At 35.8% G+C, this 18,198-nt stretch overlaps 2 protein-coding genes and 1 long non-coding RNA gene across 3 annotated transcripts in view; all 3 read left to right on the plus strand.

Moving 5' to 3' along the window:
- LOC132173431 (uncharacterized) overlaps positions 1 to 2,336 on the plus strand; it is a gene marked incomplete in the record, with an annotated part of 3,362 nt that extends 1,026 nt beyond the window's left edge. The window contains 3 exon segments of the mRNA XM_059584936.1: positions 344 to 456; positions 1,492 to 1,515; positions 1,994 to 2,336. Of these exon segments, the coding sequence (XP_059440919.1) occupies positions 344 to 456; positions 1,492 to 1,515; positions 1,994 to 2,059 (203 nt within the window).
- A 1,545-nt stretch (positions 2,337 to 3,881) lies between these two features.
- Positions 3,882 to 8,133, plus strand: LOC132173432 (uncharacterized). Its single transcript, XM_059584937.1, has 5 exons — positions 3,882 to 4,298; positions 4,450 to 4,530; positions 6,760 to 6,873; positions 7,220 to 7,237; positions 7,723 to 8,133. Exons 1-5 carry the CDS (start codon positions 3,960 to 3,962, stop codon positions 7,786 to 7,788), a joined length of 618 nt encoding a protein of 205 aa, XP_059440920.1. The 5' UTR covers positions 3,882 to 3,959; the 3' UTR covers positions 7,789 to 8,133.
- Positions 8,134 to 10,387: 2,254 nt separating this feature from the next.
- LOC132175530 (uncharacterized) lies at positions 10,388 to 11,139 on the plus strand. The gene is made up of 3 exons (XR_009439437.1): positions 10,388 to 10,530; positions 10,659 to 10,706; positions 10,789 to 11,139. It is a non-coding gene; the product is annotated as an uncharacterized LOC132175530 (long non-coding RNA).
- Positions 11,140 to 18,198: the final 7,059 nt, after the last annotated feature.

An 18,198-nucleotide genomic window follows, 5' to 3' on the forward strand; every position in this document is an offset into this window, starting at 1 on the left:
CAATTGCAAAAGAATTTAAGTCGAAGTTCAGTGCTAAAATCTCAAATGTGTCATTGAAACCTAAAAGACTATCTTGTGACAATGTTTTGATTTAGGAATGGCAATGCCACAGACAATCTTCCAAAGATTATGATATCACTTGAAACAACATAGATCCAGTGGGCAAATTAATGATTGGAAAGTACCGACATAGTCATTATCAATTGATACTATTGAAATTTTCATGTGGCTGGTAGGATGTGTAATCTAAAACTATTCTCCATGCATACACACATTAATATTAACTGCTGTAAATGTTCGTATTTGTCTATGATATGCTGTGAAACTTGTTATTACTTGCAGGTGTATTTTGTCAAGGTTGCCTTACTTTCACTTGATAAGTATCATCTCACCATCCGTCGGAAGAACCACCAGTTTCTGAGAAGAGCATATGTTGAGGCAGTCATTGTGGATCAAGTAAGAAAAACATCTAATTTTCGTCTTATACATTACTTCTCTTGTAGTGATTACATGATATAAACCCTTTTTTTTTTTGAGGGGTGGGAGATGCTATTGGACAAAGTGGCATCTCTTCCCAATGTTAGGGGATGGAGAGTGAGGTCACGTGTTCAATCTCGCGTGGGTGCGTGAGTGAGGTATTTACCTATAAACAATAAAAGTTTATTTCAAAGCATGAACAGCTCCCCTGGTGTGTTCTTTTTTTTTAATAGAAATCTAAGGATTTCATTGATTAAAGATCAAGAGTATGAGCTTTTACAGTACAAAGCATAAAGCTTTACAAAATCATAGCCACATGCTATGGGGTTACAAAGTCATAGATACAAACAAAAATTATTACAATCAAATGCTATCTATGACTTCAATCTTCTACTAAACCATATGCAAATACAGTTAACGTGCAGATCTGCTCCCAGCATACTAGATCTAAGACATGAGTAGTCAAATTTTCTAACAAAATTTATTTAAACCGGCCATGAGAGATAACCCCTCACACCGAACTATCTAGGCCGTGAGAAATAATCCTTCACACTTAATTATTTTTCCTCGTTCATGAGGGCAGATCTAGAGAGAAAAACCTCTTATTCAAAACAAAAAACACAAATAACTAGCAAGCAGCAGCAGCGGTCGGAAAGGAGATGAATGGCACAACACGGTGGAAGGTGGACGGACGCATAGCGGAGAGGCCGAAGTTGCTATTCTGGTCGGAGAATACCTACAAATATAAAAAAAAATAAAAAATAAAAAATAAAAACCAGCAGGGGAGGGGAAGGGTAAGAGCAGGGAGTAAAAGGGGAATGTGAGAAGAGGAGGGAGCAGATTTACTCCCACCTCCTCTCAAAACTGTTTTCTAAGAAGAAGGGCCGAGAGACAAATTCTAGGGCTCCCCCGGTGTGTTTGTAGTATTTGTCCATCGTGATGATTAGAGATAATGCTTTCTCCTTATTTTTACTATGCTTAATTTCTGAAGCTTTTTTTTTTTTTTTTTGGCAGATGCGGATGCAGCCATTTGGTAAGGTGAGTACTTAGTTAAGAGAAGGAACGAAGGAAAATGAAGAATTTCAGCCCAAACTAATTAGCCTTGACCCTTGAAAAGGGAAACATCTCTGGGTCAGATGTGAAACCTGTTCACATAGAACTTCAAAACATCCATTTTATTTCAAAAACATCAGTAACATGCGAGGCATGCAGTTGGGAAATCGATACTGGACAAAGAATATTAACATGGATGAATTGATTTCAAAATTGGTATCAAATAAAATTACAACTTTAGAAAAATAGGAATATAAAGAAAAATGGAGATTACTTAAGTTGGGGTAATAAAAAAAAGGAGAGTTGATAGTATTAGACACTTAAATCTAAGCATCATTGATGTCTACATCTTTGTAGGAGTCCTCTGTACATTTAAGGTGAGCATACATGATACACCCATGCATGTTTAAGTTCATGGTAGATTCAAATTATCTAATATCTTCCACTTTGGTTTTCTTGTTAGGGTTTTACAAAGCTGAGGGTTCTTGATTTTGGCCTGGTTGACAAACGGAAGCTTAATCTTGTTTAGGGAAGCGGAAAAGGAATCAAAACCTACAGAGGGAATGTTGCAGTTTTTGCTTGGGAGTGCTACACTACGGTTACCTTCATATATTCCAAGTTCCGGATGTTTTATACTAATAGCATCTTTAATGTATATTTTCTCAGTTAGAGAGCTTTTTGTTGGTTTCCTTCCATAATGGATTTAAGTGATAATTAAGAAATTAGCACATCATATAACTTTCACATATTACAGGTTTGCTAGCCCAACTCTTTCTGCTATATTAGTCTTTACCTCCTTTTGGTTAGACACAATTTTCTTCCAAACTAGGTTAGAGGAACTTTCTTTAATTTAGTCTATAAAAATGTCATGTGTCTATTTGTGTGTGATGTGTACATGCATTTTTAATGGCAAGGACAATAGACACGTCATACATGACATTTTTATAGATTGAGTTGAAGAAAGTTCTTCCCTCTTAATTTAGATGAAAACCTTGTCCCTTTTAGCAAGCATTATCTTGACTAGGTTAATCTTGGTCATGCAATGCATTTTTAATTTTTCCAAGATCCCCTCATCCTTTTAGCTTTGTGTTCATCATGTAAGGCAGTTTAAAACATTCTGCAGCAAAATTTATCAAATAATTTTCTTGGTAGTCTGAGCAGGGAAACCAACATATTAAATCTTCATCAATCTTATCAGGAAACCAGGAACTTTGGGCTGGTTGCTTGGTGGGCTAACATCCAAGATACCCTCACCCTTGGCCGAGCTAGTTATTGCTTGTAAGGAATATTCACATAATTTTTGAGATTGCGTCGTGCAGTAGAGCTTTTAAAGTCAAAAATAGCTTCTTCTTTTTTTTTAAAAAAAAAAGGACTTAATTTTTTTTTTTTAAATGTGTGTTTTAGTCATTTTTTTAAATAAAAGTCTGTTTGGGTGCGCATTTGAGGGTTTAAAAGTGTATTTAACACTCAAAAAGTTTGTTTAAAGAAAAAAAAAAAAAAATCGTTTGGTAAAAAAAAATTGAAAATGCTTTTAAAAGTCCAAAAAGCTTAAAAATGATAAAATACACTTTTGGCAAAATCGTTTAAAAAAATAAAAATTGAAACTATGCTAAAGCATTTTTTGACTTAAAATCTTTATTTTTCAAATGCAATCTCTCAAGCATGCTCTAAAAAAGTCAAAAATAATAATAATAATAATAAAAAAATTGAAATATTTTACCAAACATGACAGTTTTTTGTTTGGTATAGTTTTTTAGGTATTAAAAGTGTTTTTTTTACCTTCCCTAATGCAATTTCAAACAAGATTTTTTATATATATGAGTAATGCTAGGTATCATTTTTTTATCCTCTTAAAACCCTTTTAAAGCTGATGTGGCTTTTCAAAATCACCATTGGATCAAAATTCAAGTATGATTTATCTAAAATTTAAAGGTGATTTTAAAAGCCACATTAGCTTTAGGAAGATTTTAAGAAAATAAAAAGATGGTATCTACCATTATTTTATATATATATATAGAGAGAGAGAGAGAGAGAGAGAGAGTGTAATGCTAAGTACCATCATATATATATATATATATATTAGGTTATCAAGTTTTTAAAATATGTATATATTAGTTCGCATTTTTGCTATTATTTGTACTATTTCGTCTAAAATAAGATGTATGCCACCCCTTGTGTTTTTAGTGACATGGCTAAGAATTTAGATTCTGCATCACATTCTTATGGATATAGATACATAACCGAGCAAAATATTAGATATTGTGAATTTCTAGTATTTTCGAGTGTACGGTAACCTTTACTTTATTAAGAGTGGATTGAGCTAACGCTTAGAGAATATTTTAACTGAATTTTAACACCGCCCTTCCCTATAAACCCTCTTTTGTTTAAAACCCCTCTCCTCACTTGAACCACAAGCAATTCATCCGGCAATGGCGTTGGCCTCCAGACGCTGCCTGACGACGCTGACACGCCACGGCGCATCCCTCCTCTCTCATCATCAGCGTCTCAAACCCCCGACTGCCTCTCGGTCGCTATGCGACTCATCCCTGATCGAAAGGGACTCGGCCATTCCCACTCAATATCGCCCTCGCTTTGATCTCACTATGGAAATGGAAAAGGTTCTAATGGGCTACAAATTTAACGAACCTTTCGCGGTGGAGCTGGAGTCCTGGTGGCAGGTGAGGGTGGAAGTGAAGGAGGAGAAGGAGAAGGAGAAGGAGACGAAGAAGGAACGCCGTCAGTATTTCAAGCCCTCCGTTTTATTCTATGTATGTGGCTTTTTTTGGGGGAAAGGAAATAATTTTTTGGGTCTAAAGCTATGTTTGTTTCTAGTTTTCTTTAGTGGGTTGGTAAATTGTGTCTTCTGCTTTAGTAATGTGGTCTGATGGGTGATATTTTGGTTTTGAATGATGGTAATAGGTTGGGAAGCAGCCTTATCACGCTCTGAAAGGGGATATCATATACACTGAAAGACTTAATCACCCTAATGTCAAGGACAAGGTGCGGAGAAAGACTTATTTGTGTGTGTTTCTTTGGTTTTTTTGTTTTTCTTGTTTTAATTATTTCCTTTTCAATTGTGGTGTATTTTGGCCTCTCTTTTTTTTTTTTTTTCCCTTCAATACCCGTGTTATATTTGATTTGTTTACCAAGTGGTCGATGTCGACACGCTGCTCAATGGGGCAATTGGAATTTTGAAAAGTACATTAGCAGCACAAAGCACAATATGATGCGGTTGAATAGTTTAGTTAGACATATGGCGAAGAGAAGAAATGAAATGCTTGTGGAAGAAACATAGAGATTCTAGAGTAAATGAAAAAAAAAAAAAAAAAAAAAAACTTTCAGAAAGTTTGTGCAAGCAGATCCTGCTTATGAGTGGATAGGGCTTCTGCATTTGATTAGTTTTTATCCTGAAGCTCCATTTGGAGTAGGATTGGGAGATACATTGGCTTAATCCTAGTGCGAACTCTACTTAATTATAGTGAGAAGAGTTTAATTTTCAAATTTCAGAGGCCTGGCCATTGAATATGACAGATTGTTCTAGTTTTGTATAATGAGAATTGTGAAAACCAAACTGATAGAAATGAATAATTGTAAGTTGAATTTCTTTTGCTTTCTGGTGTCCCTACAGATCCCTGTGGGCATTCTATGCAGTGTACATGATATTTAAGAATGGGAAAATTCAGATGAGAATTGTGGTAAAAGTTCCTTTAAATTAGACTCTTGCATGCTTTAGGCTAGATTCTCCACACTGTTTGTGATAGAAGTTCCTTTAGGTTTGCTCCTTGCTTTGGAAACTTTTTGGCCATAGGCTTAAGCTCCCTTGGGCAAGCTCACAATGAGTAAATTGAACCTGCTTGTTATGAACTTGATTTGAGGCAATATATAAATGGGTGACCGACTAGGTGCATGTACAATGTACCAAAAAAACATTATTTTTGTTTTTGTTTTTTAATGTTAAAGAATTAGTTCGATGTAATTGCATTGACATCAATGGGGGCATCCCTTGAAGAACAAGAACATGTTCACTGTGGGGATGGTGGTTGGATTAGAATTAATTAGTTGAGCATGAAAGCGTTAGCATTGGAGTCATATATCCCACAGGAGGCTTCTTGTCTGGTGGTTGTTTTACATTGGTTGAAAGGCTGAAAAGAGGTGAATGCAAAACTAAAATTCAACTCTGAGAATCGAAACACTTAAGTTACTTGAATCTAAACAAGATAAGTTTATGAAAAAATAATTGATTATACTGCTGAAGTGTAATACTAAAGTTACATAGGTTATAATGATGGCTTTCTTTTCCCTCGGAATAGAGTCTGGTGGACTAAGGTCCTTTGAGGGTGGCTTTTTTTGTTTGGACGACGGCCCTATGAAAGATCCTTACCATGGACAATCTTAGGAAGCGGCATGTCATTGTGGTAAATAGGTGTTGTTTATGTAGAAAAAATAGGAAGTTTGTGGACCATCTTTTTCTCAACTGTGAAGTTGCTTGTGCCTTGTGGAATTTTTTTTTTCAGTCGCTTTGGGTTGTCGTAGGTTATGCGTAGATGAGTTATTGACTTGTATGTTTCTTGGTGGACTGTTGGCAACACGCATAGTATTGTTGCGTGGAAGATGGTGCATTTGTGCCTTTTGTGGTGTCCATGGAAGGAAATGAATAGCAGAAGTTTTGAGAACCGTGAAAGGGCTTTGGAGGAGCTTCAGTCGTTGTTCTTCAATGCTCTATATATTTGGACATTTGCACTTCTTTCTCCTTTGATGCTTAGTTATCATGGTTTTTTTGAGTGAAAACAAATCCCTAGGATGCTCACAATCATCTGACTTACTGTTGACTTCCACCGATACTGGCAGTGGAATGAAAGTTGTAATTTCTGGCTACCAAAAAGGGGGTTGGAATTGCAAAAGAATTTAAGTCAAAGTTTAGTGCCAAAATCTCAAATGTGTCACTAAAACCTAAAAGATTATCTTGTGACAATGTTTTGATTTAGGAATGGCAATGTCAGAGACAATCTTACAAAGATTTATCACTTGAAACAACATAGTCCAATGGGCAAATTATTGATTGGAAAGTACCAACATGGTCATTATCAGTTGATACTATTGAACTTTTCATGTGGTTGGTAGGATGTGTAATATCAAAAACTATTCTCCATGCATACACACATTAATATTAACAGCTGTAGATGTTCGTATTTGTCTATCATATGCAGTGAAACTTGTCATTACTTGCAGGTGTATTTTGTTAGGGTTGCCTTCCTTTCACTTGATAAGCATCGTTTCATGATGCATCTGAAGACCGGCCAGTTGCTGACAGATGCATATGTTGAGACAGTCTTCGAGGGCCATGTAAGAAAAATATCTATTTTTCTTCTTATAAAGTACTTCTCTTGCAGTGATTACATGATATAGACCCTTTTTTTTTGGGGATGCTAGTCTTATACCCTTTGCGTTGGGTAAGTTGTAGTTATCTATCAATGATATACTTCAGCAATAGTCCTTGGACAAAGTGGCATCTCTTCCCAATGTTAAGGGATGGAGAGTGAGGTCACGGGTTCAATCTCGCGTGGGACACAGCTCCCCCCGGCAGTGTGTTTGTAGTGTTTGTCCTTCGTGATGATTAGAGATAATGCTTTCTCCTTGTTTTTACTATGCTTAATATCTGAAGCAGTTTTTTTTTTTTTTTTGGTTACAGATGCAGCTATTTGGCAAGGTGAGTACATAGTTAAGAGAAGGGAACAAAGGAAAATGAAGAATTTCAGCACAAACTAATTAGCCTTGACTCTTGAAAAGGGAAACATCTCTGGGTCAGATGTGAAACCTGTTCACATAGAACTTCAAAATATCCATTTTATTTCAAAATCATCAGTGACATGCGGGGCATGCAGTTGGGACATCGACACGGACAAGGATTATTAACATGGATGAATTGATTTCAAAATTGGTATCAAATAAAATTGCAACTTTAGAAAAATAGGAATATAAAGAAAAGTTGAGATTACTTAAGTCGGGATATAAAGAAAAGGAGGAGGGTTGATAGTATTAGACACTTGACTTAAATCTAAGCATCATTGACGTCTACATCTTTGTAGAAGTCCTCTGTACATTTAAGGTGAACATGCATGATACACCCATGCATGTTTAAGTTCATGGTAAATTCAAATTATCTAAAATCTTCCACTTTGGTTTTCTTGTCAGGATCTTACAAAGCTGAGAGTTGTTGATTTTGGCCTGGGTGAAAGTGATCGGTTTCATCTTGTTTAGGGAAGCGGAAAAGGAATCAAAACCTACAGAGGGAATGTTGCAGTTTTTGCTTGGGAGTGCTACACCTCTGGTTACCTTCATATATTCTAACTTCTGGATGTTTTATACTAATAGCATCATTCTTTCAGTTGGTTTCCTCCCATAATGGATTCAAGTGATAATTAAGAAATTAGTACATCATATAACTTCACATATTACAGGTGTGCTAGCCCAACTCATTCTGCTATATTAGTCTTTACCCCCTTTGCCATGTAATGGATTTTTAATTTAGCTTTGTGTTCATCATGTAAAGACACTTTAAAACAGTCTGCAGCAATTTATCAAATAGTTTTCTTGTTAGCCTGAGCTGGGAAACCAACATATTTAATCTTCACTATTTTATTTGTTTATCATATTCATCAATGTTAACAGGAAACCAGGAACTTTGGGCTGGTTGCTTGATGGGCTAACATACAAGATACCCTCACCCTTGGCCTAGCTAGTTATTGCTCGTTAAAGAGTATTTACATCTAACTTGGCAAGTATTTAGATAAAGAATATATTTTCTGTTTTAGTTATCAGCTTTTTCAAAGCCCCTGTATCCAGCTTTGCATTTTAGCTGTCAATTTTCACTATTTCATTTAAAATAGTGAAAATATATATATACAAAATATTTCCCATTGATGATTTCGATCAATCGCAATCGGAATCTTAAGCTATGATTTAGAGAGAGCTTTCAAGGTAAGAGAAGGGGACCCTCAGAGCACTGTAATGGCAAGCTTATCTTGACTCGGTGGATTGACTCGACGAGTTGTTCAAATAATGTAATAGAGATTTTTTGTTGGTAATCATACGAAGTCTTTGATTTGGACACGTTTGGAAGAGAAAAATGGAGGGAGTATTGAGGGGGTGAAGATAAATAGTACGCCGGCAATTTTTTTTTTTTTTTTAATTAAAATATTAAAAAAATATATATTTTGCTGCTTGGCGTGCTTAGCACGTGGTGTGCTTTGAATCACGGCCCTGATTGAGGAGGACAAGCATGGAATGAGATTTGTGGATAAAAAGATTGAAAACCTGAACGTAAGGCTAACAAAATGTTTTTAAAAAAAGAAAAGCAAAGTCGGCTACTTGGAGAAGCAACGTCTATGAAACCACCAACTCTTTTTTGTTTGCTCCCTCAAAACAATTTATCAAGAAATGGTGAGAGATTTTTTTTTTTTTTTTTTTAATGTCCTCTCAGAGCTAAATTTTTTTATGTGGAATGTGAAAATTTGATGGTGGAAACATGAAGGCTAGAGTGAAATCCAGTAATATATATATATATATAAGATGGGTTTTCTTTCCCCTATATTTTATGTGAAAAGAAAAAAAGATATGGCCAAACAAATGATTCATCCTTCAATAGGATATCATAGAGGACCAATCCATTGATGGGTACAACAAGCGTGGTTGTGTGGATAGCAAGCATGAATTGGGGGATTTCCAACAATTAAGTATGCAAATAAATTGTACGCGGTGAAAAAATTCATATGAAATTTATTTGTTCAAATAAATATTAGATTATCATGCTACTTATTTGAGTAAATGAATCTAGTATAGACTCTCTCACAATAAATGTCTTATTGTTGTAGATCCTTATCTATTATATCTAAAAGTTTTTATGCATATTTAATTGAGAGGAATGTTAGGCTTACAAATAAATTTTACAGAAAATTTATTACAAACTGATGTGGCACAACATGATTGTCTATAAGATAATTTCAAATTTTGAAAAACCTAATCATGTTGTGCCACATCAGTTTGTAAAAGTTTTTTTATAAAATTTGTTTGTAAGCCTAACATTCCTCTTTAATTGAAGAAGTTTCATGTTTTAAAGTCAATTCAAAATTCTGAATTGGGGGAAGAAAAATGTCTCACTTCAGTTAGATACGAATATGTTAACTTGTTTGTAAGAAATTCTCCTCACTTCCAAAGATTAAGACTTGATCAGCAGAACTGATGCATCATCATGACCCTATACAAAAATCTAAGAGCCTCGGGAATATGATTTGATGGTTACAATTTGCAACTATCGGATCAAATGATTTTGGGACTATTTTTGATTTTATAAGTTCATCTTCAGCCAAATTCACCTCTTTCTATTAAGCTTTTGAGATGGTGAGTGATATAACATAAGCCAAAGCCAAAGCCAACTAGTGTATTGTATGGCTTAGAGTTTTCATTACTTGCCAGTGGGGAGTGAAATCTCTTTTTCACCCAAAAGCAGATAGAAAAAAAGGAAATTGAAGAAGGCCATTGCTTTGTATTGTCCTAATATCATAGACCTGAATAGAGCACTAATAACACCAATTGTAGCGTGTACCACACGCCCAAACGTGAGCGTGGGGGCTTCCATCTTCAGGAAGAAGATACATATAAATCAATCTGTATATAATCTCCTCTAGAAAAGAAATGAAGTTGACATGAGAGGAGGATGGAGATGGAGTGCCAGCCCCTCCATTATTAAGATTCCTTCGGATGCTTCTTGGGAGGCGTGTGCTCCTCTCATGCCTAGTGGGCCCTAAATACAAGCCAATCACCCATTCCTCCCAGTCCCTCTATAAATACAGCACCCATTTATGCAGATCATATAAGCAGCAAATTCATACACAAACCTCAACAATCCCCTCTCTGCATTTCACTTTTCCAACACTCTTTTGCTCAATCAACCATGTCGGACAAGTGCGGCAACTGTGACTGCGCTGACAAGAGCCAGTGCGTGTAAGTTCTTCTTTCCATTACACTACTTATGCATGCATGTGTAGTTCTATGCATGCATGTGTAGTTCTTCTTATAAATATGTTTATGTTTGAGTCAAAAAAATAACATGAACTTGGATGGAATCACAGGAAGAAGGGAAGCAGCTATGGCCTTGTCATAGTGGAGACTGAGAAGAGGTAAAAAGGACTTCTAATTTATGTATTTGCATGGGATTTTTTTTGCTTTGATACATAAATTGATGGGTGTCTTGTTTTGCAGCAACATCAACACTCTGGTGATGGATGCTCCAGCAGCAGAGCACGATGGGAAGTGCAAGTGCGGTGCTAGCTGCGCCTGCACAAACTGCACCTGTGGCCATTAATAAGCACACACATATATATACAATACAATAGTGATGGGCATGTATGTGGGATCATCATGTGCCTCATTAATAATGTGGTTGTGATGAATATGTGTCTTTCATCACACTGCTTTGTGCTTTCTTCTTTCTTCTTTGTTTGTGTGTCAGTCAAGTCATGTGTACGTGTCTGTTTTCAGCTTTCATAGTCATGTAACGGCCATCTCTGTGGCCTTGTGTTGTTAAATGGAGTTGTGATATATTTATATATATATGCTCTGCTCCTAGCTATTTCCTTTCTAATTATTTCCTCTATATACAAGAACAAAGGCATTAAACTTAAAAGACAACTCTTTCTGGATCAAAATCTCCAGCAATTCTGTTATTCGGATTGTTAACGATTCGAGCAACAAATATAACAGAGTTCTTATGAAGATCACTTGCCCGCCCTCTGTTTGAAGGCAGCATTTTCTTGACTTTTCTACACGGTGACGTCTCAGAATAATATGGTGCTCAAAAAAGAAAGCAGACAAAATGTGAAATCAAAGAAATAATCAAAAGATTTTGGTAAGTATTAAAAATGAATGACAACAAAAAGGATGAGAAATCAACGATAGAGCTTGGTGAGGTGGGCCACGGGCCTCATGAATAAGTTTTATAATCTCACTAGGAGAAAATCCTTAGGACTTGGAGATAACTTGATCATCAGATTTTACTTTAATATAGACCAAAGGAATAATTCCTTGAAAAGCTGGTGCTGCTTGCCTTGGGTTTTGAGTGGTTGCAAGAAATTCATCCTAATCCAGCCATCCTCATGACTATTTCTAAATTACTTCTCAAAAAAAAATCCAAAATCTGATCCACTTATATTTTTCTGGGAAGTTTGTGTAGTTAATTATGTGCTCTCAAATTTAATTGTTAGATAACCAATCCAGCATGCATTAAATAGTGGTCTGCCCAAAAAGAAAAAAAAGAAAGTCAAATCCATGGAATATGGATAGCATATGTGGGCTGTGAACACTAGTATGATTTCCATCGGAAACAATTTTCTATTGAATTGCTTCCAAAAAATATTAACTTTGCCAATGACAAACCATATACCATGCTTGGTAGTAACTGGAAAGGAGTTAAAAATCATGAAAATTTGCTATAATTATTGGGTCAGAGCATCCCTCTGCTTATTAAGTCAACAAGAAAAACATGTGAAAATCCCTTAATAAGTAGATAAAACAAACACAAATACCAATGGAGTAGATCCTCACTCCTAGCCTGTATGTATTTTGGCTACTTTCAGTTTCTATCAACAAAATACAAGCAATGAGCTTGTGTATGCATCGGTAAAGAGAAGCTGCCTGTTCTCACTTTATTCCAAATTTTCTAAAATCATGTGGTATGTGTAATCCAAAAATTAGTAGTTTGCACTTTAAACTTGTTTTCGTCTTCATATAATCAACTCAACTATCTCTTTAAACCTCAAACATTGAAGCCCTCTGCACGAAGACACATTCGATGAGCCTCAATCCATTTGGCACAAGCTTCTTCACCGTGCTGCACGATGCACTCATCTCTCAGCTTCTTAGTGTCAGGGCAAGCACAGCAGATCTTCTTCTTTGGCTTGGACTCTGGACTAGTTTTAACAGATGACCCTTGGTTTTGCTGTAAAGTTGGCGAACCTAAGGCAGAGGAAGCATTATCTATGGACAGCTCACCCATTCTCACAGACCCTTGGAGAATAAAATACTGAAATGAAGCAAGAGAACAAAATTTGAAGAGTAAACATCAATTCATAGCAGAGCAAAAGATAAAGAGGAAAAAAAAATGCAACTACTACATATGACATGGATATTTAGCATAGCTTTTAAATCCAGTTTCATTCTGTTTCTCCAATGCCAGTTAAGTAACAGAAGAAGACGAGAAGCAATAATATCTTAGTGATCTTCCTCATCAAGACTATGAAAGGGAGCTTTTACTTTATACATGAAGAACTTTAGCAAGATATGGACCCTAGATCTAACATAGATTAATTGTCTCTTATTTGCCATTTATGTTCGCCAATTGATGTCTTAAAAATCAAGTTGGCACAGCGCAAAACATAAAATAATCAACTTTGTCAAAGCAAGTGCAAGAAATCTTATTTAAGAGATGCATCTTACAAACAAAATTTGGATAAGAGATTGGAAGCTTGGCAAAAAATATACTGAAGATAAACTACATGGGAAAAAACAAAAGGGAAAGAGAAGAAAAAGAATCATGACTCATTTAGTATTCACTTGGATACAGCTCAAAAGCATAAAACAACAAAGGTAATTATTTAGGTCCATACACCAATTTATTTTTTTTTAACAAAAAGATTGCCTCACAGACAATAGTATTACTTAAATAACAAAATTACAAAATGTAAACCAAAAAAATCAAAATGGTATGTTCTTGTTCCATTTCAGTTAGAAATAAAATTTTCCAATATCACCCAAAAAGAAACCTACAACCGGTGACAAAGAGAATATAAAGCAACTCTCAACAAATAATTGAATTTATCACATTTACAACTCCAATACACATTATGTAATGCAAAGGCCTATTACTCATTCCCTAATGACTCTACAGAATTTTTTGTTTTTATTTGAAGGACCCAAGCATTGATGTTAGATCTGTTCATCAGATTGTTGGCACTGATGATTATTAGGTTTTAAGAATAGGCAAGCAGCCTTAGTGGCATCATCCTATTTCATTCATAGTGAGCAAACTCCACTTACATAAGCCTAAATCCAGACTACTTGAGTTTAAAATCTTAAATCAGCCTCAACTTTGTTAAGCAGCATTCAGTAGTAGAAAGGACTAAACCAATGTTGAAAAACATTTCACCCAAGTTCATGACAATGGCCCCAGCTATTTCCTGAGCTTGCATACTTAACTGAAGAAAACTACCTAAAGAAAGCCTTACTGAAATATTTCAGCACCATGCCAGTATAGTAGCATTTTGGTATTAACATCACCAGTTCTTTTAATACCATTTCCATTTTTAACTTTTCTTTGATGATTTCTTACCCATCACCCTCATTTTACTTTGTTCCTTACTGGCCCACATGCCCAAAAAATTGTAAGAAACATATATTATTTTCTTTAACGTTCTGAAAAAAGCACATCCAATCTACAGTGAAACAAAACAAGAAAACAGAATGAAATTCTTTGAGATAACCTGTTGTGACTTGTGAGGGTTTACCAACCAAAAAAAATCTAGGAGCACTGCTAATTTTCCATAGGCAAACAAAGCCTTGGATAAGTCCAAATATTAGAGAGGCGTGAACCCATGTGGGCTTATCATCAAACAGGTAATGGGCAAGATTTGATTCAACTTCCCAATCACTCCCACATGCAGAGCATCAAAAAGCTCCACAAAGCAACCAAACAAGAATATGAAGACAAACAAAACAAGTATCAGAAACCAAAAATCTATGCAGCAAACACCCAAACTCCACATATATTCCTGCAATAGCTGTAAAACTAAAACACAAACACAAACACAGGCATCGTTTGCAGCCATTTGCTTATATGCATAAATACGAATTAGAAATATGCATAGGCCAAAGAAACCGAATGAGGGACAGAAAAGCTGACCGTTGAATAGGAGAAAGAAAAACCCAGGAACTGTTCGTTGGCGTTGTAGAAAGTTGGGGCTTAAGCGCACAAGAATCGCCGGGTTTTAGTACGAGCGACTATGGGGAAAGAAATGAGTTGTCGTCGCTCTTTGGGTTGAAAAGTTGTTGGGCCCGTAGTGGGCCGAGTTCGTGGTAGGTGAGAACTTCTAGGCCTATCTACACACGTACAAGAAAAATATTAGGCATACAAACAAATTTTACAAAAAAAAAACTTTTACAACATGACGTGGCACAGCATAATTGGATTTCTCAAAAGTTGAATTTATTTCATTTCCAATCATGTTGTGCCACATCATGTTGTAAAAGTTTTTTTTTAAGATTTATTTGTAAGCCTAGCATTCCTCCACGTACAATATCGAAAGATTACCAAAATAAATTATACTTGTTATACATACAAAATTATCCAAAAATTTGTTTTAAAGTAGGGTCATTTAATTCAATGTGCCATTAAATTTGGGATTATTGAATGAAATTTTTATGTGTCATTAGCTCTAACATATTTTGCGAATGAAATTGTTAATGTTAGAGACAGACTTAGAGTTATTATAGATTTCTTATAAATTGACATCGCAGTTTACATGTCACTTATCACGTCAGTCATTAAAATTTTAACCGTCACATTATATCACTTACTATGTCAATCCAATATTTACAAAAATTGAATTACATTAATGTATGAAGTTGTTGTATGACTGACAAACAATAAAGGGTGATTCTTGATTATAGCCTAGAATTAGGCTGCAGAGAGATGAAGAAAATGAGGAGGATTTGGTCTATGCCATTTTCCTTTTCGGTCTCAGTTAATTCAGTACACTCAAAAGGCAGAAATCAATATTCTTCATTGGGTTTATTTGAATGACAAACTCCATTCATGGCTCCAGCTGTTGTAAAAAGGTTCTTATATATGCACCACAATTTCACTGACTAGACAGCAAAGCAATGTCATATCAATGGTAAAGGAATTGGTCCTGCACTAGCTTTAATCAATAAAACTTGTTAATCTGCTTTAAAATTTTAACACTCGGTTATGAAAATTACATTTGAGGTAGGTGGGAATCATATAAAGATGCTAACTTGACAGAAGCAGCTAATTTTAGCTCCAAAGGTATAATTACAACTGGAATTAAGCATTTCTCACAAGTAATGATAGCTAGATACCATTCTTTTATCTGTCAAAGTGAATGTGAATTTTAAAATGTTGTGAAATTTTAAAAAAGCGTCAACTTTAGGGAGAATAAAAGAATAGTTACTAGCATTTCTCCACTTCTCATTGTTGAATAAATCATGACCTATGTGGAGAGATTTACAAGCAATCTTTCATTACATGAAGCCAACAGTGGCACAATTACATGACTGGAGCAAAAGCAGAAAGGAAAGCATTTCTAAGATCCTCAAAGGAAACATGAGCAAACATGCAGCCCCATATCCCATTTCACTTTCTTAGAATTCAAGCATAATCAAAACCTAAACAAGGCTGAAGTGAATTACTTATTAAACACAAAAAAAAAAAAAAAATGATCCTCAAAGAAACTTGAACAAACATGCCAGCCCCAGATCCCATTTCGCTTACTTGGAATTCAAGCATAATCAGAACCTAAACAAGGCATAGGCAAATTACTTACCAAAAAAAAAGATCCTCAAAGAAATTTGAACAAACATGCCAGCCCCAGATCCCATTTCACTTCCTTAGAATTCAAGCATAATCAGAACCTAACCAACGTTTAAGCAACAGATTACCCAGAATTCAATCTGTGCTGTCTTTAATTTTCTCAGACTCCAACGTGCCCCCCTCTGCAACTTGGCCGCACAGAAAACCAATAGACCCCCAGTTGGGGAAAACCAGAGTTTTCAAGATCAAGTCCAGCCCAACCTCATTCAATTATGTCTCCTAATGCATAATCAAGCAGGAGAGGGAGCAAACCACAGCTCCATTAATGAAAAATGTGCACCCAAATTTGAATTCTCTCATTTCATAACAAAGTGATTGGAAAGTTAATCATACTTCTCTCTCCATGAGTACACAAGAAAGAACACCCAAGAGAGCGCCAATGCAATATCCCCAACAACTTGCCTCGGCAAATCACGAGCAAGATCCTCAACCTTCCACTCAAAGTACACTCTCCAAACTGCCATGGAAATGTGAACAAGCACACATCCCTTGGCAAAGAAACTCTGGAACTCCCTGTCCTTAACAAAAGCCACCATGAACAAAAGAAACCCAATTGCAAATAAAAGCAAACCCGAGAAGGAATCGGAAGTTCTGATCAGTAACTGATCATGAAGCGTGGATCCTTGAAGCTTACTTGCGGTCTCCGGGCCATGGCCAAACACAGAGACCTCATTGGAGTAAAACATCATTAAAACTCCACAAGTCAGAGCTATCAGAGAATGGAGAACACATATAATAAAAAACCCCGGTGATCCCATTGATCAGAGTTCAATTGAATCTTCTTCCCCTTTAATAAACTTAGCTCTAATCTAAATTCAAAGATACCTCAGAAGCAACAACAAAGTCCTTTCGAACTATAACTTTCAATTTACAATATTAAACAAAAGCAGATAAACCAAAAACCCAATTCTTTACTATGATGCATCATAGTACAGAAAGCTGCAACCTTTGATCAAAATCAATCCTTGCCCATGAATCCCATTTTAAAATTCTAGGAAACCCAGATACGATATATTGACCAGAACCCAATCCTAGGTTTCACTTGATCACTTCTAGAAACCCAAATGAACCCCAAAAGAACCAGGACTGAAACTAAAAAACCTACACGAAGAAACCCCCCCGCCCCCCAAAAAATAAAAAAAACAGTAACAAAATATCTACGGAGAGACAGAGAAATGAAAAAGAAAACCTTTGATCCAGAACCCTAACCCTGAACCAAAAGGAGATGAAACGGAAAAGGGTTTCTTACAAGTGGGAGTTTTTCTTGAGGACGACGAGAAGAGAGCGAGAGCAGAAAGTGTTACGTCAACGACGTCAATAGGTATATTTGGAAGATATTATATATTTATTGGGGTTTTGGCCCTTTCGGGACATAGAAAGGTGGGAAATTGTGGGATGGTCCCATACGGGTGAGCCGGAGATTAATGCCTTAAAATGTCATAGAGATTGCTCCCTCCTCCATACCCTCCAACCCATGCTGAAAATGCCATATGCTTTTCTGGTGACTTCCTTGCTTGTCCTGCAAAGCAACTGAACATATGTGGGTCATGTTCTCATGGGTCTACATTATTATTTATTGGCTTTTTTAAAAAAAACGATGTTGGTTTTTGGAATCATAGTAGGCCCATTTGATATTATATTGCCTGTGTGAGTGAAGTCCTTGTTGAAGCATTGCGGTGATCTTGAATATTATTGGTTTCTTCAATAACTTTTGCTACCAAAAAGTTCTTTCATGTCTTCAATTGAGGGCATATGGTTGATTCTTCAATGGAATGAAAGCTTGCTTTTTTGCTGCCACCTACAGACTTCATATCTCCATTTTAATTCATTCATTGCATGAGACTTTTTATCCTGATCTCTAACAATTTGTTGGCAATTCGAACAAGAAATGTGAAAGTTTTTAATTTACTTGAGTAAGTGGGCTTTATAAAAATTCTTTCTAACAATTCGGACAACAAACTTATTAGACATATGTTTGGACTTTTTATAATATCCTTGAAATGAAA

Source organism: Corylus avellana, chromosome ca3 (assembly GCF_901000735.1).
Source record: "Corylus avellana chromosome ca3, CavTom2PMs-1.0".
In the NCBI taxonomy this organism is placed as follows: domain Eukaryota; kingdom Viridiplantae; phylum Streptophyta; class Magnoliopsida; order Fagales; family Betulaceae; genus Corylus; species Corylus avellana.